At 54.5% G+C, this 22,309-nt stretch overlaps 1 protein-coding gene across 1 annotated transcript; it reads left to right on the plus strand.

The window, feature by feature from the left end:
• The first annotated feature begins 1,973 nt into the window (after nt 1-1,973).
• LOC140902897 (tyrosine-protein kinase Fer-like) lies at nt 1,974-10,573 on the plus strand. The gene is made up of 10 exons (XM_073323487.1): nt 1,974-2,017; nt 2,314-2,608; nt 3,516-3,644; nt 4,059-4,112; nt 8,487-8,605; nt 8,699-8,793; nt 9,086-9,209; nt 9,424-9,581; nt 10,033-10,155; nt 10,371-10,573. The coding sequence occupies exons 1-10, from the start codon at nt 1,974-1,976 to the stop codon at nt 10,511-10,513; spliced, it is 1,284 nt and encodes a 427-aa protein (XP_073179588.1). The 3' UTR covers nt 10,514-10,573.
• Nucleotides 10,574-22,309: the final 11,736 nt, after the last annotated feature.

A 22,309-nucleotide genomic window follows, 5' to 3' on the forward strand; every position in this document is an offset into this window, starting at 1 on the left:
AGGAAGAGTCAGTTCACCTGCTGATGTAGTGATTTGCTGTGGTGCCCTGGGCTAACCGTGCATGGCTCTTGCTCTCCCCCCGAGTGGCTAGCCCATGGATGGGTCAGCTACAGGCTGTGATCCTGCTCTAAGCTCCAGGATCAGTCCTTGCAGGGGGTCAGTCCTTGCAGGCCACCCAGCCACGGGTCATCCTTCTGCTTTCCCGGGGTTAAAATCTGGTTGAGGCCAGATCCTCTTCACTTCCCACCGGCAGCTGAAGTCTCTGTTTACGGGTCTGATCCTTGTTCCAAGAGCAAACTCTTCATGAGTTTGTGACGACAGAGGCCGGGGCGGGGGGGATGTTAAACTTCCCACCTGCCAGAGAGACTCCGCTGCCCGTTGGCGCAGGAGCTGGGCTCTTTGAAGCACAGTTCCTGGTGCTCCGGCTGCTAGTGCCGGTAACAGACCACCCAGGACTAGCGGGGAAAGGGGATAGGACCGCTAATATGTCGGGGAGTCAAAAGGCTTATGGAGGAGCTTGGGAAAAGAACCAGATGTTGCTGAAGTATAAACAGCGAGCAGCACGGCCTCTTTCCATGTCTTTTGCCTCCCTTGCAGTTTGTTTGGATGAAAGCATCACTCGCTGAGACAAGGGCCCTACTGCTTGAGGGCCTGGAGCGACCACGGGTCTGAGGGAGCGTCCTTGCCCCACAGAGCTTGCCATAGACATGAAGACAGACAACGGCTGGGAGAGAGGCCAGTGATTCTCCCCACTTTACAGACTGGGAGGCCAAGAGAAATTAAGGCCAGATTTTTCTGGCCTTAAATCTCTAGCAAACCCGACTAGAAAGAGAGAGGGGGAGGAGCCAAGCCCAGGGAAGGGTCAATACACCAACAGCCTGCATCAGTGGGGAAACATAAAGAAGGTCGGGTCTCTACGGCCAGACCCCTCTCTGTGGGGGGCTGGTAACACAGGAGACGACCGATTGGGTCTGGTTGGGAGACTCTTGTCTAAAGCCCCTTTCCACAGTTCTGGCAGTGCAAAGTGGGCACAAATTCCCTTTAAACTCCCTCTAAGGTCCCCTGGCATGGCCCGAGCGGTGGAAAGGGGCCTCAGCGTAACTGAGAATCAGGTCCTATTGGTTTTAAATGCATAGAATTGTATATTGACGCGATGTGTCTAACAAAGGGCCTGCATCGCGTGACTATGTCCTGGCGTTAATGCCATCAAACGGGGCTGCCCCCTCCAGCATGCTCTGTTCAATGCCAGATCCCAGAGGCTGACCTGCCTTCCTCTAGGACATCCCCCCGCCTCACACATACACACACATCTTCTGGGGGCGGCTTCTGTCTTCTTCCTTCGGCCTTGGGGTGTTGGACTCTCACCTGCGTCATTTTCCGGCCTGGCTTTACATGCCCAAGCCAGCGGGGCCGGTGCTGCCTTGTTGTGGGTGTAACTCTGAGCATGTCTCAAACCTACGCATTCCTCCCAGAGTCTGTCCGGTCTCACGTGACTGCTGATGTCATAATACCCCATTGTCCCCCCAGACAGGCTCCCCGGAGTGTGGCCGGGTGGCAGGTTCCCATGCTGGGTTACAAGGGCCTACAGGTGCACGGCACTAGGTGGAATGAAGGATGAGCTGCCCCTCATGCCAGAAATATGCGTGGGGCTGCACTTACGAAAGGCTGCGCCCCATCAGACCCATCCGGGTACAGTGCGACAATGCGGAGAAAGGGGGAGGCAGCAAGCCCCATAGAAGTGTGTCCCTTATAAACCCCATAGGAACCCCTAAGTGATCCGGGGGGAGGCTTAGCTGCTGGTGTGATCCACAACTCAGGGTGTGTTGCTGGTCCCTGAGCCAGAGCCGGTTAGGGAGCTTTAGCTCAAGTTGTGGAGATTTGTGCTGTACAGGTCACCAGTTCAATCCCTGGTGTTGGGCAAGAGAGTGGGTGGAATTCCCACGATCCAGTGAAGTTGCAGTTAACCACGGGGAATGGCCGCTGCTCCAGATTCAGTGTCTAGCATCAAGGATGGAAAGTTAGTCCCCGCCAGGGGCTGCACCATAGCCGCTGCATGAGATGAATTTTTGCAGGTCTCGGTGCACTGAATGCAAAAGCATTCGCATCGCAAATGAGCCACCCTGTCCATTGGCCCGGCCTGGCCCCTGCATGGGAGTGTCTGGGTGGGGGTGACAGTCCCGGAGCATCCTGCTGGGGAGGTGAGCGCTACAGGGTAGGATTGAGGCATGCTGGCAAGGAGCAGCGCATGGCATGGAGGGGGCTGCCCCGGTCTGCCATCTCTAGGGTTGCCACCCCAACCCTTCTCCCTGGCAGGAGCCCCAGTGAGTTCTTAAAAAGATGGGTGCCCGGCAAGCGTCTAACCCTAGATTCTCTCCTGTTCTCTTACGACCACAAGTTGCCCCCTCCGGTGCCACTGGTGCCGGTGGCCCAGAGGCCCCTTGGCCAGCAGGACTGGTACCACGGCTCGCTCCCCAGACAGGAGGCTCAGGCCTTGCTGACCAGCGAGGGGGATTTCTTGGTCCGCGCAAGCCAGGGGAGGCCAGGAGCCCATGTCCTGTCCGCACTGGCTGGAGGACAGTGCAGGCATTTCATCATCCAGTGCCGGAAGGTGAGGAGCTCTGTGGGGAGGGGACGTGACGGTGAGCCCCGCAGGCTGTGCATGCCAGCCCGCCGAAGGGCTAATCGCCTCAAGGCCATGGCTACAGCCAGCGTCCGGTCCCCAGGAGTGCTGCCTGGCCACCGAGGACACATGGACATTGGCGGAAGGTGCTGTCACATGGTAGTCTGGTGGGAGGGCCGTTCTCATGCTTGTTCATGTAGTTGAGTTGATCTCTCTGAATCAAGACACTTAGTTCTCTGGCCATCCCTCCAGCAGTCACTGGCTGGACTTGCAGCTCCAAAGAGGAACGGGCTTTGGCTTCTATTTCCGGCTGAGACTGTGGGCAAGTCACTAGACCTCTTTGTGCGTCAGTTTCCCCATCTGTAAAATGGCGATGCTAATTTGCTGGCCCCATCGTGCAGCCAGCGCTCTGCAAAGGGGGCCTTAGTATAAAGGAGAATCAGGCTCCAAATCTTTACAGCGTAGACCGAAGGATGCTATGCAAATGTAGGGTTTTGTAACCAAGCAGTGGCTACCTGGGGGCTTCGCAGCTGTTGCCACTCAGAAGTGCACGGCAGCAGAGGGGCTGGAACTCAGAGCCACCTGGTCCAGAAGCACGGCCCCCTGCTATGGGAGAATCCCCACTGGCTGGGAGCAGTATAGGGCCTGTAACGCACACAGTAGAGTTCTGATTCATTCCAGCAGAGGGCAGTGCACACGCTCTCGCTCACTCAAGGCAGCTGATTCCCTGCTTCCTCCCATGGTTTTTAAAATTTGGGGACCCCCCCCAGAGGGGGACTCATCCAACCTGGCCACTACACTCCCCTTGTCTATCAGCTGCAATGGCAGCTTTGTGCCAATCAGCTGACTTCCCCCCTCCCCTGCTCACTCTGTACGGATCTGGGCTCTTCTGCAGGGCAGGTACCAGCTTGAGCCTGGAGGGGTGGGGGCACCCACCATCCCCTCGCTCATCCACCACCACCTGCAATCACGCCAGGTGCTCACCACGAAGTGCCCATTCCTCCTGCGGAACCCGGTCGCCAAGGTAAGCCAGCTGCCCTGCTGCATGCCCGGGACCCCCAGACAGGTGAGGGTGTGGGGTATGGCAGAGATCCCATGGGGGCTTGCAATGGGAGAAGGGGGCCTGGGACAGGGGCAGTAACAAGGGGTTAACCTCTGCTCCACTCCCCCCCTCGGCGGGCATGGGGCCCCAATGGGTAAGGTTATAAGAGTGGATGTGAAAATCAGCTTGGATGGAAAATTTTGGGCCGGCCCCAGAATCAGGCCCATTTCTCTGTGTTTGCTCCAACCCTCATCAGTCCCCATTGTCCCATGGGGCCCGATCCCATCCCCATAGTCAACGAGGGGACTTTGCCCCTGAGCAGGATCAGCCCCACCACGCAAGCTATCAGTGCTGTGGTCTCCAGTCCTTGTTGTCCGGTGCCTTGTTCTTTTGTAGGCCCAATGGGACCTGAGCCATGAGGACGTGGTGCTGGGGGAGCTTCTGGGCAGCGTAAGTGCCTCCGTTCTTGGCCGTTAACAATGTACTGCTCCACGCAGGAAGCCTGATGTGAATTGTGGACAGGGCAGCAATCTGACAGTCAGGGCACAAGGGCGCTGTTCCAGCCTGCCTGGCTTTGGGCGAGTCACTGCCCCCTCCGTGCCTCTAGTATATAAATGAGCATCAGGCCCACCATCTCCCTGGAGAGAGCACAGTGTGTGCATCCCACCCCATGCTGCAGCAAAAATGAAATTCAGTGAAGACGGGGACAAAGTTCTAGACTTAGGAAGGAAAAATCAAAGGCACAACTGCAAAAAAGGAAATAGCTGGCTCGGCGGTCGTCCTGCTGAAAAGGAGCTGGGGGGGTCTAGCGGATAAATACGAGTCAGCAATGGGAGATGGTTGGGGAAAAGGCTAACATCATTCTGGGGTGCATCAACAGGAGTGTTGTATGTCAGACACGGAAGGGAATTATCCTGCTCTACTTGGTATTGGTGAGGCCTCAGCTGGAGTCCTGTGTCCAGTTCTGGGCCTCGCACGTCAGGAAAGATGTGGACAAATTGGAGAAAGTCCGGAGGAGAGCAGCAAAACTGATAAAAAAAAGTGTCAAAAACTCGATCTAGGGGGAAAGGGTAATAAAACTGGGTATGTCTGGTCTAGAGAAGAAGAAAAAAAAAGACTGAATGGGCAGCTGATACCGTCTTCAAATATCTTCCGGGTGTTATGAAGAGGACGGGGATCAATTGTTCTCCTTGGCCACTGAAGGCAGGACAAGAAGCAGTGGGCTCAATCTGCAGCAAGGGAGATTCAGGCTACAATGTTAGGAAAAACTTTCCAACTCTCAGGGGAACAGGCATCCCAGAAGGGTGGCGGACTCCCCATTGCTGGAGGTTTTTAAGAACAGGTTGGACAAACCATCTTCAGGGAGGATATAGGTTTACTTGATCCTGCCTCAGCGCGGGGGGCTGGCCCTAAGGACCCCTCGGGGTCCTTGAAGCCCGACATTTCTATGATTCTAACTCTGCAAATGGCTTCTCTCTCCATGCACAGAGGGTTTTTTTTTTTTTTGGAAGCTTAAAGGAGTAGTACCCCAAAAGTAAAAGCATCAGGGTTTGGAGATACAGATACTGGGAGGCAGGGATGGGATTCAGCTTCCAGAACCAGGGACTCAGATTTGCATTGAATCTTACACACACACACACCAATTTGGGGTGAGTTTTCTCTTTGTGCATCTATAATGTTATAGGCAGATTTGGTAGCAATGCTTATAATTAAAGTTATCTGGCACTTTCCACTCTAAGATGCTGGTTTCAGTTGCATATAAACCTTAACAGCCTTGAGCCATTTGTGCTGAAATTTCCCGTGCTGGGCTGATTTCTTTGGAAAGTTGCAGCTAAAATAGTTCCATTTCTGAGAACGTGATTAGGGATTGTTTTGCTCATATTAAAAGAATTCTCCAACCGTTTTCTTGCAAAGCTCTAACACAGCCATGATTTGAAGCAGGGACTGTATTTTGCAAGCAAGTCACCCTGGGGTCACTGAAGTGCCTTTTCCCTGGAAATTCCACTCAAATTTGACCAAATTATAAGCCTCTGAAAATCTCAGTTTCCACATGCTCAGTAGTATGTAAGATATGATAAACTGGAGAAATGGCCTGAAATAAATAGGATGAAATCCAGTGAGGAGAAATGCAAAGTACTCCACTTAGGAAGGAATAATCAATTGCACAAATACAAAATGGAAAATGACTGCCTAGGAAGGAGTACTGCAGAAAAGGGTCTGGGGGTTATTTATAGTGGATCACAAATTAAATGTGAGTCAATGCTGTAACTATTGCAGGAGAAGTGAGCATCATTCTGGGATGTATTAGCAGGACTCGGAGTATTGTAAGCAAGGCCCAAGAATTCTTCCGCTATACTAGGGGTGGGAAAACTACAGCCTACAGGCTGCATCTGGCCCACGAGCGGTTTTAATCTGGCCCTTGAGCTTCCGCTGGGGAGCGGGGTCTGGGCTTGCCCTGCCCCAGTGCTCCAGCTGGGTCATGGGCCGTTCTGCATGGCTCCCAAAGCAGCAGCATGTCCCCCCTCCAGCTTCTATGCGTAGGGGCAGCCAGGGGGCTCCGCTCTGCATGCTGCTCCCACCCCAAGCGCTGCCCCCGTGGCAACTGCAGCCAATGGGAGCTGCAGGGGCTATGCCGGATGTGGCAGCACGCAGGCGAGCCGCCTGGCCATGCCTCCGTGTAGGAGCCGAGGGGGGGAAGGATGCCGCTGCCTCTGGGAGCTCAGCCCTGATCCCCCTCCCACCCTCTGAACCCCTTGGTCCCAGCTCAGAGCACCCTCCTGCACACCAAACCCCTCAACCCCAGCCCCAACCCCAGAGTTCGCACCCCCAGCTGGAGCCCGCACCCCTGCCCCCGCACTCCACCCTCCCTGCCCCAGCTCAGAGCCCCCTCCCGCACCCTGAACTCCTCATTTCTGGCCCACCCCAGAGCCCGCACCCCTAGCCAGAACCCTCACCCCCCGCACCCCAATCCCAATTTTGTGAGCATTCATGGCCCGCCATACAATTTCCATACCCAGATGTGGCCCTCAGGCCAAAAAGTTTCCCCACCCCTGCGCTATACTCAGCACTGATAAGGCCTCAAGTGTTGGGTTCCACGCACCACATTTCGGGAAAGATGTGGAAAAAAATGGAAGTAAATCCAGAGGAGAGCAACAAAAAGGATTTAAAGGATTAGAAAACATGGTCTATGAGGGAAAATTGAAAAAATTGGGGTTGTTTTGTCTGGAGAAGACTGAGGGCGGCCGTGACAACAGTCTTCAAGGACATAGAAGGTTGTTATAAAGAAGAGGGTGATACATTGTTCTCCTTAACCACTGAGGACAGGAGAAGAAATAATGGGCTTCAATTGGAGCAAGAGAGATTTTTCAGAGTAGTTAAGCACTAGAACAAATTCGCCGGGAGGTTGTGGGATCTCCGTCATTGGAGGTTTTTAAGAGCAGGTCAGACAAACACCGGTCAGGGGTGGTCTAGATAATACTTAGCCCTGCTTCAGTGCAGGGGACTGGACCAGATGACCTCTCGAGGTCCCTTCTAGCCCGACATTTCTATGCTCTAGAGGGAACGATAAATGTATCTTCTCGTTGCCTCCGCCGTGTCTAGTAACATATGGACAAAATCCCTTGAAAAGTGACACCTCTCTGCGGTGCTTGTATCTGCCTGAGGCATTCACTTCCTAGTCCCTTTTGTTAGCTCAGCTCTGAGACAATGGTGCTAACCACAGGGCAACGTGAATATTTCATGCAGCAGCTGCCGTCCCATCTTTGTCCCGTGTTATGAAATCTAGATCTGTTGGTTTCGTGCTGCTGTGTCCCATAAAAGGCTCTCGGAGCAGTGATGAGGGGCGGTGGGTCTAGGGGGCTAGAGAGTGGACAGGAGTGTAATGTGCCTTTCTAAGGGAAGGGGAGGGAAGGACAATGATGGGAAGAATCTGTGGTGCCTGTCTGAGTCAGCAGCAATGGACATCTGGATCATACATCATAATCCCTAGTTCTTACCTAGCACTTTTCATCATTAGAATGCCCCGCACTTGGCAAAGGAGGCGGATACCATTATTCCCATTTTGCAGATGGGGAAACTGAGATCTAGAGAGGGGAAGTGACTTGCCCAAGGTCACCCTAGTGGCAGAGCTTGGAATAGCACCCGGATCCCCCTGACTCCCCATCCAGTGCTCTATCCACTAGGACACACAGCTGCTGAGCTATAAGATTTGTTGTGAGGCGCTGTGATTGGCATCTCAGGTGCAGCCTTGACGTCATTGGGAGCTCAGTGGCCTCTGCAAAATTTGCTGGCGGGTCTCGGGATGATGTTTGCAGGATGGGTCCGCAGCATAAAAACCCCACCTGTGCTGTGGGTCCCGCTTCACTTGCAGCCTCAAAAGCGAAAGCAAGGAGAAGTGCCCAGATACCACAGTGATGGGCTCTGTCTAGGAACCTGCATAGAACAGAAGGACTGAAGGGGCCAAACTCTCCTTTAATCCCTAGAGGGGAATCCTTCCCAGCAAGGGCACATTGGCAGGGGGTCGTCGTGCCAGGCAGACAGAAAGCACTCCAGGCTTCAAAGCTCGCGGGCTGAAACCCTGACATAGTTTGAGGGGAAGGAGTTGGGTGTGCAGCCCCTTTAAATTTCGAAGCACTCCAGCGGTGGGTGGAGAGAGCTGCCCTTTTGTTCTGGCAGTGGCTGCAGCATGTTGCCAAGTGCGGGGTGCACACACTGTGCTCTCTCTATGGAGAGGCTGGGGCTGATTTCCCTTTTGCACGTAATCCAGAGCAGGCCTTGCGCTACTGCCCGATCGCTTCCCCCCGACCGCTGTTTCTCCATCCCCAGGGGAATTTCGGGGAGGTGTATAGCGGCCGCCTGTCGTATGACAACACCCCCGTGGCTGTGAAAACCTGCAGAGAGCACCTGGCCCCGGAGACGAAGCACAAATTCCTCATGGAAGCCAGGTCAGCCAGCAATGGGGGTCTGACGGACCAACGGGCGACGGTCCCGCCCTGTCGGCTCAGGGGCTCATCCCGCTGCTCCTTCCTGTTTCTAAGGATCGTGAGGTGTTACAGCCACCCGAACGTCATCCGGATTATTGGCGTGTGTGCCCGGAAGCAGCCTGTCTTCATCGTCATGGAGCTGGTGTCCGGTGAGCAGGAGAACTCTCTGCATAACAGCACGCTCTGCGTGTCTGCCTGTGACCTCAGTGCCCCTTACATCCTGGGTGCAATGTCAGGCCTGCTGCAACACGGTTGGGAATGTCACCACCTGGGGGTCGCGGCCTGAAGTCCATGCATGCCCTATTTCCTGTGCAAAACCTAGTGAAAGCAGCAGTTGAGTTTGATTGCAGATTGAAATCCCGCCATAGCTGGTGAGTTGGCGTGAGGGGCTTGGATCATCTGGGTCTTTTGTTCTTTCGTTCTCTCTCTCCCCGCACCTAGGTGGGGATTTCTTATCGTTTCTCCGCTCCGAGGGGAGCCGCCTCTGGATTCCAGACCTCATCCACTTTGCAGTTCAGGCAGCAGCGGGGATGGCCTATCTGGAGAGCAATGGTTGCATCCACAGGTATGGATGAGACCACCCCCCCCTTGCAGCACCTGCCGGGAGGCTAAGGTGACACCCCAGGCACCCAGAGAATTAACGATTGCCCCGAAGAGTGAACAAAGTCCAGCACTAAGGTTCTCTGTCTAGCTCCCTTGCTGGCCAGTCCTGCCTGTTGCATCCAGGGAGTATCCAGCCAGCGCCAGGGTGCGTCTAGCCCTCCGTCCTCTCCCCGCAGGGACCTGGCAGCCAGGAACTGCCTGGTGGGGGAAGGTAACGTGCTGAAGATCAGCGACTTCGGCATGTCGCGGCAGGAGGCCAACGGCGTCTATGCCTCCCGGGGAGGAATGAAGCACATTCCCATCAAGTGGACGGCGCCGGAGGCTCTGAGATATGGTCAGGGGCGCGGGAACAGCTCGCTCCTCGCTGAGATTTTACAGCGGTTGGGGCAGGAAGAAGGGTCCAGGAAGGTCTGGGGCAGGGGAGGCTGGTCAAGGCCAACAACACACCCCCTATTAGGGTTTGAGGGGACAGTAGCAATTTTTCTCCTGGGTTTGTCTGGTATCAGCTGGACACCGGAGGATGCTCTGGTGCAGAGCACACTGATCCACCCTCCCCGGTGTGACCTCACTGGTGAAGGCAGGATGCCCTCAGGCCGGGGCAGGCCCATGCAGTTCGGGAAATACCGGTACTTTTCTCGTTCAGGATGACACCACTGGAGTGTCCTGTATTCTGGGGACACGGTGGTGGCTTACCCTAGCCTCACGGGTAACCCTGCTGATCACGTGGCAAAGGGCTACGGGATCGGGCCCCCTTCACTAACGTCCCCCGTGTGGGTTGATGACAGGCCGGTACTCGACGGAGAGCGACGTCTGGAGCTACGGGGTCCTGCTGTGGGAGATCTTCAGCCTGGGGGCCGCCCCCTACCCCGGCATGTCAAACCAGCAGGTGGTGAGCCAGGTGGAGCGAGGCAAGTAGCGCGAGCTGGTGTTTATCACAGCCCAGGTCCTGGGCAAGGGGCGCAAGGTGGTGGGTGGCCATGTGTTTCAGGCTCAGGAGGCCAGGTTCAGTTCCTGGCTCTGCTGCAATACCTCTGTCCCGTACATAGGGCTAGCTCCTGCCCCAGTCCCCCGCAGAGCTACCGGCCCCCGTGCTGTGTGTCTCCAGCCTCTCTTGCCTTGGCAGGTTTCCGCATGCGAGCTCCTAAGCGCTGCCCGGTGGAAGTTTACGACGTGATGCTGAGGTGCTGGGAAGCCAGTCCCAGCCTGCGCCCCAAGTTCAGCGCCATCCAGCAGGAGATGACGCAGCTCAGCTGGAACTCGGAGTGACCACGGGCCTCCACTTCCCCTTTGTAATATGTATCCGCCCTCCCACCGAAATAATCTATATAAAGCCTCTCAATACCTTTGCTCCAGGCCTTCCCCCCCTGGCCCTTCACCCTCTATACTTGGAACTTGGCTTCTAGAAGGACTGGTGGTTTGAGCCCACTTTAAATATTTCCGTTACATCCCGCCGTTAACCAATCAGAGCTCCTCTGCCAAATGATTGGCTGCGGTGCAGGTCAAAATGATTCCCCCATGAGCCAATTGGACAGGCTAGGCACCCACTCTGCTTCCCGATTGGCTCATCAGTGAGGAACGTTGGTGATTTTTCTTGCCCTGAACTTCAGACGTTGTCTCCACTTCTGAAGGAGAGTTTAAACCCACAAGGGCTGAGCAATGGGGCATGCGGCACATAGGTGGAGACGTTCCGAATGCAGGTAACAATGCGACAGCAGCTGGGCCAGTGCGGGCCTGGGCCCTGCTTCGTTGTCTTCCATGAAGTCCTGGTCACTGATGCTTTGGTCTGGGTTTGGCCTGTGAATTTAACGGTTCTGTGAAAATCGGGATCCAGCATAGGTTCACCTTCAAGAACGAGGCCCCACCCCTACTCCCGAGGCCCTGCCCTTGCTCCGCCCCCTCCCCGCCTCTTCCTGCCCTGGCTCTAACCCCTCCCCTGAGATCCCCGCCCTGCTGCTCGCTGCTTTCCACCCTTCCCCACGTGCCTTCCCCAGCCTCCAAACAGCTGGGACCCGTGGGGGCTGAGCTCCCGCTATTTTTCCCTCGTGGGTGCTTGAGTCCCGGAGCCCCCATGGAGATGATGCCTATAGATCCAAGGGCTGTCTAGCCAAGTGTCCGGTCTGTGGCCTTGGCCAGCCCCACCTGCTTCAGAGAAAAGTGCAAGAACCCTGCCGTAGGAATAACCTTCCCCTGCAGAAATCTCCCCTTTTCCCACAGTTGTTAGAGGCTGGTTTATGCATTGACACAGAAAGGTTTATAGCCCTTCCGATCTCTTGATGTTTAGTATGAGCTACAATACCTCTGCTTCCAGCCCTGCATTTCTGTGATTTATACGGCTAATGAGACCATACAATCTCCAGAGGTCAGCGAGTCCATCCCCACACTCTGTGGCAGGATTAAATATACCTAGACCATCTGGCTTCCTCTTTGGAATCCTGCGAACCACATGACCTCAACGATCCGTTGTGGCAATGACGGATTAACGGTGCGATACATGAAAAAACCACACAGCTTCGTATCAGTTTTTCAATCTTATCGGGAACACCTGATCCAAATCCTTCCCCCCACCTCCAACAATGCTGGGAATGTTTGGCTCTGAACGGGCTAATCTCTAGTCAAGATCCACCTTCTTGTCTGGCAAAGATAAGAGGCTGGGTGATGGTAGAATCATAGAAATATAGTGCTAGAAGAAACCTCGAGAGATCATCTTGTCCTGCCCCATGCGCTGAGGCAGGACCAAATAAACCTAGCCCTAGATCATCCCTGACAGGTGTTCGTCCCACCCCCAAGGATGGGGTTTCAACCACTTCCCTAGATAACCTATTCAGGTCTCGCTGGTCCTCGTCAGAAGTTGTTTGTAGGGGGAAAACACTGGGAATAAATGAAGCAGGTAATGCAGTGACTAGAGTCAGCGAGGGAGTAATGTGGAGGATGAGTGTTTAAAGCTCCAGATATGTGATAGTTAAATAGAAAGAGGAAATTAAAAATCCTTGTGCAGCCAAGCAAAAGCAGAACAATTAGAAAAACACGCACAGTCCAAATGACACTCATTACAGGCCATGATGTGCAGCCAGTTGTGTTTGGCCAGGCAGGAGTGAGATAAGGCCCTGGCTGTCGTTTTTGTGGCCCATTTAGCAAGCGTGTTGATTTACACCTGATTTATAGTGCTTTGTAAATGCTAACGGCTCAGGGCACAGGCTTGCCAGAGTTTATCTCACAAGCGGTAGCACTGAAGGGAAAGCCGATCTCTCCACGCCCTGTTGCGGGATTCCACCCCCCCTCACCGAGTCATGCCCTCCAGAGACAGAGCCCCGAGGATGGGAGCAGCGTTTCTCCATATCCAGGCTTGTCTCCTAACCCCCAGGCGTGCTGGCTGTGTGTTGCCCTCAGAAGGCCTAAACCTGGAAGCGGCGCAGACCGATAATTCCCTGGTGTGTCGTCCTCCATCTAACCTGTTATGATAAAGGGGTCAGAGCAGCCGGATCTGCTCAGGGCCGGTGGTCCTGGAGCCCTCGCCCTGTGTCTGGCTGATGTCTGGGCTGGATGGGGGTGCCCTGCCTCCTGGATATATTTTTTTCATTCAGTTTAATGAGCTCTGATCGCTGCAGAGAGGCAGAATCCCAGGCTCGAAGGCAGGCGCTGGGCTGCATGGCCTAGCGGACCGAGCACTAGACTAGGACAGAGGACACATGCCTGTGGCAACCACTTCCTCTCCCCGGGCCTCTGTCCCTCCCCGCCCTTTGTCTCGAGCCCCATGTGACGGATTCTGGTCAGTTGATGCCTGGCTGGAACGTACCCAGATCCCATAGTGATGGGCATGGTGAAAGTCTGATAAAGTTGGCGGGAGCTGGCTGGTCGCTGCACTGCCATGGCTAGAAGGTGCAGTTTGAGATGGTCACCATGTGCGTGGGCATCTCTAGCAGCAGAGGAGCCAGTAGCGTGAGGCCTGGGTGTGACCTTCTCTGGTTTGTCACTTTCCCTCCCTACCCCGCCTGGAAAAAGCAAAGCCAGTGGGAATCCTGCAGCTCTCCTGGCACCGTTTGCTCATCGGCAGGCCCTGCTGGGCCCTGCAAATAGCCTGAAGCGAGACCCTCCTGCAGGCCAATGTCCTCTGGCTCCTTGGAGAAGTTGGACTGGACTCCACTGCTGCGGGTCCCTGCACTCGCACCCACCCTTTCCTTCTGGGCAGTCTAGCTTCTCAACAGCTCACAAGTCACTTCTCTGCCTCCCCTCCACCCCAACCAGCCGTGGCTTGAACAGAGAATGGCTCCTCCAGCCCTGGCAATTGGGGAGAGCCTATGGCACTAGAAGGGCCCTACGTTCCCCATGCACCCACATTAAACCCCAGCGCTCTTGTCCTGCATCCTCTGCTCCTGGCTGCGCATCTCGCTGGGCTTCCAGTGTGGGGCAGAGAGAAATACATCTCCCAGCCCCTAGGGCCTCCACCCTCCAGCTGTTCTGCAGCGGCTCTAGTTCGCCCACCCCTTCGCTCCCCCAGCTGTTCTGCAGCGTTGCCCACCCAAGATTTTGCAGATTATCCATCTTACCCACCTAAGCTCGGGGCTGTAGCAACCCCCTGCAAAGAGAACCTCAGGAGACTCTGACCCTCAGAGAGTGGGCAGCAACCTGGCCCCTTCTGCATCACCACAGACACTCAGGCAGCCCCTGGGATGATGCACCCACCTCCCGTTTCCCCGTCCAGCGACTTTAATTAAGACACAGCTGAGGCGCTGGCTGTAGGCGGCTCTGCCATGAAACCCTGGCACGGTCTCCAGGGCGAGAGGCCACCAGCACTCCTGCCAGTGGAACAATAATCAACCCCACAGACAGGCTCCTCTTATCTCACGGCTGTGTTGATCTAAGGCCCTTGTCAATGAGGAACAGCTGATTACGGGAATGAAGGCTGCAGATGGTGTTAGATTGCACTGCCTATCGATGGCCCTTTGATAAACACCCTGCTGGACTGAGCCTCCTGGGCACAGGTTCGAATCCAGTTTCGCCAGCGGCCCACTTACACCAGCGCTGAGTTCTAAGCGTGGATGTGAGCAAGGCAGCTGGGTTCCAAGCCCCTTCTTGTTAGAGGGGAGCTATCGCCCAAGGCTCTTTCCATCCTCTTGATTGATTCGGGTTAAGGGTCGGCCGTGAGGTGGCTTTACGATGAGCCAGGTCCTCCGAAGCCTTGCCAGCTCCTCCAGGGAAAGCGAGGCTGTGGCAAAGGAAAAGCATGGTTGTCTGGAAAGGGTTAATGGGTCCCACAGCTGCTCGGGCTGGAGTACGAAAGGAAGGGGCAGCTGCGTGGAAGCGGGCTATGGGGGGAGATGTGGCTCTTCCCTTTCTGGCTGGTTAAAGCCCCAGGGAATTACGCTCTAGCACTTCACCGTTGGTTTGCAGTGTTGCCAGCTCTCGTGATGTGTGGTGTGAAGCTTGAAGCTCCAGCTCCTGGAGTCCCGTGACTAGGGAAGAATTTCATCTTAAACACAGCACTTGAGACCCCAACGCCTGGCACTTTAATTTCATCTGGCGGCATGCCAGCAGCTCAGCATCTCTACAGAACACCAGGATGGCCGGCGGCCTCACGGGGAGGCCAGTGACCGCACGGGGCATGGCGTGCGAGTGCCCCATCTCCAGGGCAGGGTTGAGCCCTGCTGGCCGAGCAGCAGCATGGAGGTGGGGAGGAGGAGCTATTGCTGCTGTCGGCCATGTATGGAGCTGGGGGTGGGGGAAGGGGTCTGAGCATTGGCCTGGGATCCAGGAATCCAGGGTCCCACAAGAAGTTGTTGGCTGAGCTGGGACGTGAACCCACATCTCCAGGCCAAGGCCAAGATCATCCTTCCTCCTTGAAGGGCTGCCTCCAGTTCCCCTGATGTGAAGAGAATGGTCTAGTGGTTAGAGCAGGGCAGGGCTGAGAGTCAGGCCTCGTGGGCTCAATGCCTCTCTGCCACAGCATCCCTGCCCTGCTCCGTGCCTCAGTTTCCCCACCTGTAAAATGGATATAATAACCTCCCTCACAAGGGTGGTGTGAGGCTAAACTCACTAATGCCAGCCAGAGAGCCTGAGATGCTGTGGAAGGGCAGAGGATTGTGGGTTTCAGGCAGGGGTGAAAGTAAGTCTAGGGACTTACTAGTACAGGGCTGGGGCCCCCGAAAGGGGCGGGGCCGGGGGAGGTCAGAGCCAGCCCCGGCCCACCCTGTACCGGCAAGTGCCTCCTTCCCCCTCCCCGGGGTAACAGCGGCAGCTGGGGCCTCTGGCAGCGGTTTAAAGGGCCCTGGGCGGTAGCATCGGCCAGAGCCTTGGGCCCTTTAAATCGTCCCCAGAGCCCCACCGCCGCTTCCCCAGGGCTCCGGCAGCAGGGCTCTGGCAGCAATTTAAAGGGCCGGGGGCTCTAGCCGCTGCTGAGAGCCTCAGGCCCTGTAAATTGCTCCTGGGGAAGCCGATTCACCCCGGGGCACACCGGCTTACTTTCACCTCTGGTAGCAGGGCCGAACTCGTATGAATAGGACAGGAAGTTTCCCAGCCCTTTACAAACATTGATAAAAATGTGTTCCTTGCTCTAACGAGCTCGTCCTTTCAAAAAAGGCAAGACAAGATACCAAGGAGCAGAGGCCAGATCCTCGGCTGGTGTAGCTCCATCTGAGTCAATGGGGCTATGCCAGTTCATACTAGCTGTGGGGCTGGCCTATATTTTAATGTAATGCTTGGAGATGTCGGCTGTCACTAAGGCCTATTTCAACAGCGCTCGGTAAAATTCATAGAATCTCAGGGTTGGAAGGGACCTCGGGAGGTCATCTAGTCCAATCCCCTGCTCAAAGCAGGATCGATCCCCAACTAAATCATCCCAGCCAGGGCTTTGTCAAGCTGGGCCTTATTCTTCCATTCCGATGGCTGCAGTTTTTGGCAGCTCAGATTTCCTCCCTGTTTGCTTTGTGGAAATTACACGCAGACGTTAATCATTTGTTCTCCCACCAACCTACCCTCAAGTGTCCCTCCATTTTTCCTCTCTGCTTCGTGCTGGAGCTTTCCCCCCAAGCAAATGCAGTTTGGCAGACTCTTCCAGAAGACCCGGTCAGTTTCTTTTTTTCAATTGTGCAGACCCACAAGCCATTTCGTGGCAGGCTTCCTTTACTGATCCCCGGCATGAGAGAGAGAGGACCTGCAACAGATGGTGATTTCCTGCAATATCCTGGGCAAACCTTAATGAATTATGGTTTTTAGGAGCCCGATTTATTCACAATGCAAATGTTTGAGGGAGTGTATGGACCTGCTTTAGGATGACGATGGGACTAATGCAACCTCAGGGAGCTATTAGGAAGATGAGGGACTTTTGGGGACACTGCATGTGAGGGGAATTTGTTAGGAAACACGTGGGGGGAGAGGGAAAGGCAAATGACCCACCCCCAAATCCTGCCTTCTGAAGAGACCCGTTGGCTGGCTGATCTGGCTAAGGGTTGTTCTTAATCTGAGCAAAAAGGTGTTATGAACATGAGACCCACACCCCAGGACACCCCTTTGTGGGGTTGGAAGCGCTGCTCACCTGCCAGAGCCCACGTTGGAGTTGGAGGTGATCTCTGGGGAGCTTATCAGCACATGTGTAGGTTCTTTTATGATTGTAAATATGTTTTCTCTGTATTGCTTTTACCTTAAGAATAAAACCTGCTTGCTGGGAAAGAGCGGCGTGGTAGCTTAGAACTGGGGTGGTACGTTGGGAACTGTCTCTGCGGAGAGAAGCAATGCAGGCCTGTTGAGGTAGTCAGATAGCACCTGGAAGGCAAGGAATTCCTCAGCCTGGCAATAGCCAGGCCAGAAGGGAGAGAGATGCAGGTCCCTACCCAAAGGAGGTGATGGCTGGGGAGTCTGGAGCCTAGCATGGGAGGCCCTGAGGGATCATAGAGGAGGAATACAGGTGGCAGTTGCCTTGAGCTGACAGAAAGGCCCAGTGGTTTGGGGACTAGCCTGGGACTTGGGAGCACTGGGTTCAATGCCCTGCTCTGCCACAGACTCCATGTGTGACCCTGGACAAGTCACATCATCGTTCTGTGCCTCAGTTTCCCCATTTGTAAAACAGAGGTAACAATCCATCTGTTGTCTGTCTTGTATCCTGAGTCTGTAAGCTTCTCCGGCCTGTCTCTCAGAATGTGTCTGCACAGCGCAATGGATCCCTGATCTTTGTGGGCATAGGTGCTGACTCCGTGGGTGCTCCAGGGCTGGAGCACCCATGGAGAAAAGTTAGTGGGTGCTTAGCACCCACCGGCAGCCAGCTCCCCTCCCTTCCCCACACTCCTACCCACTGGCAGCTCCCACCGATCAACTCCAGCACAGAACAGCGTGCAGGAGGTGGCGGGAGGGAAGGGGAGGAGTGGGCAGGAAGAGGCGAGGCGGGGCCTTGGGGGCAGGAGTGGAGTGGGGCTCGGAAGAAGCGGGGTGGGCGCTTAGGGGAAGGGGTGGAGTGGGGGCAGGCCCTGGGGCTGAGTGAGGGTTGAACATCCCCGGGGAAAATTACAAGCTGGTGCCTGTGTTGGTGGGGGTCTCGCAGGCTACTGGAACGATGGTTTTGGACAGGGAAAGCTGGGTGCTGAGCCGTCAGTGAGAGCTGAGGACTGTGGATGTGTCCCAGGGCCAGGCCCTCACCTTACCTTATGTTTAAAAACCCCAGTTCCTTAGAGGTTGAGTGCGACCCGTCAGCACTGGACAGCTCATGCTTGGACTCAGGGCACGTCCAGCACCACAGACAGCTCCCAGTAACCCCTCCACTGCAGGGGGTCTCAATGTGGGGGGCTCGCGAGCTTATTACAGGGGGGGTCACGAGCTGTCAGCCTCCACCCCAAACCCCACTTTGCCTCCAGCATTTATAATGGTAAATATATTAAAAGGTGGGGTTAATTTATATGGGGGGGAGTCACACTCAGAGGTTTGCTATGTGAAAGGGGTCACCCGTACGGAAGTTTGAGAACCATTTGCCTGCAGCCTGGCCCAGCAGGATTTTGAGGGACTGGTGGGGGAGTTTAGTGTGTGTGGGGGGGTGTTACTCACTTAAACGACATTATTTGTATTCCAGTTTTGCCTAGAAGCTCCAACCAAGATTGGGGCCTCATTGTGCTGTATAGACACAGAGTGAGTGACAGTTCCTGCCCCAAAGAGCTGGCAGTCCAAATAGACACAGGTTCGGAGGAGAAACTGAGGCACACAGAGAGGATGGGACTTGCCCAAGGTCACTCAAGCAGGTCAGGCACAGGGAGAGGAATGAAGCCTGGGTCTCCCGAGTCTCAGTCTAGTGCCCTGCCTACTTCACCACACCGTCAAGTTTAATTTTCTTTGCAAAATGATGCTCACTCCAGCACCTTCCATCTTAATGTGTTTGGTGTATAAAGGAATCACTTCGCCCAGCAGTGCAATGCAGCCACCTCTGGGATGGGGCGCTGTGCAGTGGTGCAGGACAGGAAGTGAAGAATCTATGGCTGCTGTCTGTCTCTCTGGCCCTCCCACTGGCACTAACGTAATTCCCTTTTTTAACGATGATGAGAGAGAAACAGGAATGATCATATCCCGCAGTTACCCTCTTCCCCAGTCTGCCGCAAAGGCATGATCCCTGCTCTGTGATTGGTTACTCTAGTGCATGGCAATAGAGCGGTATCTCTTTAAATACCATGTGTTCCTTCTAGGGGCGCTCAGTGTGTTCTGTGTTTTAGATCCTCCATAGCAGCTAGATGCAGGTAGCAAGGCCAGCAAGGTCCTATACCGTTAGTAAACGTGTATTTGGAACTCAGCTGTTCCCTTTTGAGTCCTTCGTATCATCAGTGTTGTGTGAAGAGCAAAAGACTCTCTGATTCTCCCCAGCCCAGAGCTGGGCACTGCCAGTCTCCATCCCCCAGGACTGAAAATGCTGCCTGCCCCACGCCCGGCAACCACGTCCATGTATCGTCGGCACTCGCATCTCTTTGATGCATCCTCCATTCGCGCGTCCGTTCTCCAGGGCAGGGGGGGGGAAGGAGGTCTGATGCCTGCGGGCTGAAGCCATGGTTCTAGCTTTTAAGCTGGAAGCAGAATATCCTTTTGGAGATGCATCATTTTATTAAAAAAAAGCATTGTCGTTTTCAGCCCAGCTTTCTTTCTGAGGGGCAAACCTTGCACCCAGTGTCCTCATTCACAGCTGCAGTCAGAGGGGCTGGCTGTTTGCAGTATAAGGTGGAAATCCCATTAGCTGGTGCACGCAGACAGGTCACTTTCTCTGCATATGGGGGAAGGAGTCCCTCTTTACAATATTACAACCACAAATTATTTTTATTCAAGGATTATTTCTGTTACGGTAGCGCCTCCAGGGTCCCACCTGAGAGCAGGGCCCCGTTGTGTTAGGTGCTGTACAAAAACATGGTAAGAGACAGTGCCCCAGGAGCTAACAACTGAGGCTGGCAAGTGGCAGCAGGTGGCTGGAACTAACAAGTGAGGAGGGGTGAAGGAGGACGAGGCGTCTCTTCCTGGAGATTAGCTGTGTCCGTGACGTAGCTCAGCTCCTCTCGAGCCACTGGGGGTAACCCATGCAAGGTGGGGGCACTGTCCCCCAGTCATGGCTGAGCCATGTCTTGGCGGGGCATGGTCCAGCCAGCACCTGAGGGGGACAAAGCACCATGCGCATTGGGTGTGGGGTCACACGGGTGAGTCTTAGGGGTTTGGCAGAGGTGAAAGGAGGAGCTTTGAGAGGGTTTATTTTGCCACATTGATCCCCTCCTCCCCTGAAATGCAACCAACTGGACCTCTCCCCAATCACCTCCCTCCAAAAGAATCAATCTGAAAAAAAGTCAATTAATAGCATTAAAAACAAACCACAACTCCTGCCCCAGAAGCAGATTTATTTATTCCCTGAAAGGAGAAAAGCCAGAGGCTCCATGAGCCCCCTCCTTTACTCCCAGGTTTGACACGGGAGGTCCTCAGATATAATGGCAATGGGTGGCCATAGTCAATAGAGAGAGAATCTGATGGTGGTCCCTGAAAAAATAAATATTTTCCAACTTGGGTGCCTGCAGGCAGGCCCCTAAATCCATAGGTAGGTACCTAGACAAGCAGCCTGAGAAAGTTGGTGCCCGCAGAGGAGAAAGCAGCAAGGTGCTTGAGTTAATGGACAGCAGCCTGCAGCCATGAAAGGGTTAATCAGCTCTCAGCATTGCCAGGTAAGTGTCCAGGTGCCTGGAGCCAGTGAGCATGGAAATAACGCCCTTTGGTTCATCGACTGAGTGGGTGCTGCTCAGCAGAAAAGGGAGAGAGTTCCCCTAAACCCCTTGAAAAAGAGACATGGCTTTGCATGCACAGTTTGAATTGGGTCCCTTAAAAACACAGCTGCTGTCTTTCTAATCCCCCCCCATCACCCTGTGCAGTCATGGACAGCTGTGCAAAGTGGATGTATGGGGCTCCTCTGGGTTTGTACAGCACCTAGCGCATTGGGGATCCACTCCTGAGCTCTCCCTGGGCAGTGCCGTGCTAAAACTAGTGACTAATAATACGGCCGTGACCTGGAAGCATTCCACACCCACTTGGCCCTGGTGTGCAGCGTTGCACGCAGTGCAGGGCAGGAGAGAATTGGGCACTGCTGCTCACAGGTCAGGCTGCCTGGTGTTGCGGGAATGAGGTCAAAGCAGCATGGCTTTTCCCAGGCTGATGTCCTCCCCTGTCCTTTCTTTTGGAACTGAAATCGCTCTCGCCAATGCAGGAAAACTTTCCAAACCATTCTTTGCTTTGGACCTGTTTTTCAAGCCACGTTTTTTATTGCTTAGTGCAAGAAACGCCAGATCTTTGCTGCACCTGCTGCTAATTTCTCCCCCTCCGCCCCCCCAGCACCTGAAGCCATAATCTTCCCCTGGTGACAATACGATATGGTGACGGCAACCAGCCAGGCTGTTGCAAAGAGAAGATTAAGGTGACAGCTGTATCTTTTTCGCTTGCAGGCGATTCCGCAACCATTATGTGTTTGGGGAGGAAGGTGGCTTTATGTGAGTTTTGTGGGCCAAGTTTCCCATGTGCCCAGAAAGGACAGACAAGTTCTCCGCTGTGCAAGAATTAATAGACTGGCTCAGACCCTATGAGCCATGGCATGTGCCCCAGACGAGTGAGTTCAGCGCCGGTGTGGACACAGGGCACTACAGAGTCTCTCGGGCTAAGCTAACTCCAGAGCAATTAACTCAGCTCTGCAGGGATGCTGCCGCCTTTGATTTTGGAGAGGGAATGCGTTAGAGATGAATCAGACTGGATTGTCCATGCAAAACCCCCTGAACACCAGAGAGGGGGCTTTGAACCTGCCTCTGTCAGATTCCCAGTATGACGGAGACCTGCACACCTAGAACTCCCGGTGTCGGCCCACAGACAGAGTGATAAACTCAAGGACAGCCAAGCATCCTGAGTCTCTTCCTGGGTTTCTTCTGATGCCCCAGGCTCTGCGTTCTCTCAGAAGGTTTGCAGACCTCAGCGCTTTTACAAGCCGACCTGTGGTCCTTCTAGACCAGATTTCCCATCACCTCAGCTGCCCCAGAGGAAGGGGCAGCGCAGGGATAAACTGCTTCCTGGGGATGTATCTCCCGAACAGCTAGCAGGTTTCAGAACCACCAGATAAGAGAGGACATGGTTAGGACTTTAACTTGGGACATTAGAAACCTGGGTTCAAATCACTGCTCCGCTACACATTTCCTCTGTGATCTTGGCCCAGATCCTTCAAGGTCTTTAGACCTCTAACTCTCATTGAAGTCCATTAGTCTCTTGGGGTCTCCATTCCCCTGCCTCGCAGGGCCGTTGTGAGGACACCTGTGTTACAGATTGTAAAGTTCTTGGGCATTGTGATCATGGGGGCCAGACAAGGACCTAGGAGAGCTTCTGAGGTTGATTCATGCTCTGTAGCGTGTCTAGCCCTTTCCAATCTCGGCTGGCTCTTCTGGAACAGAAACAGGTGAGTTTCTTTGCGTGGTTTGTACAGCCTTGATTAAGGAGCCAGACGAGATTAATTGCTAAACAGCCCAGGTTTTACCCCAGTCTCTGTCCCCAGCAGGACTAATGAGAAAAAAATGAAACATAAAATAGACCCATGAGCAG

Source organism: Lepidochelys kempii, chromosome 24 (assembly GCF_965140265.1).
Source record: "Lepidochelys kempii isolate rLepKem1 chromosome 24, rLepKem1.hap2, whole genome shotgun sequence".
Taxonomy (NCBI): domain Eukaryota; kingdom Metazoa; phylum Chordata; order Testudines; family Cheloniidae; genus Lepidochelys; species Lepidochelys kempii.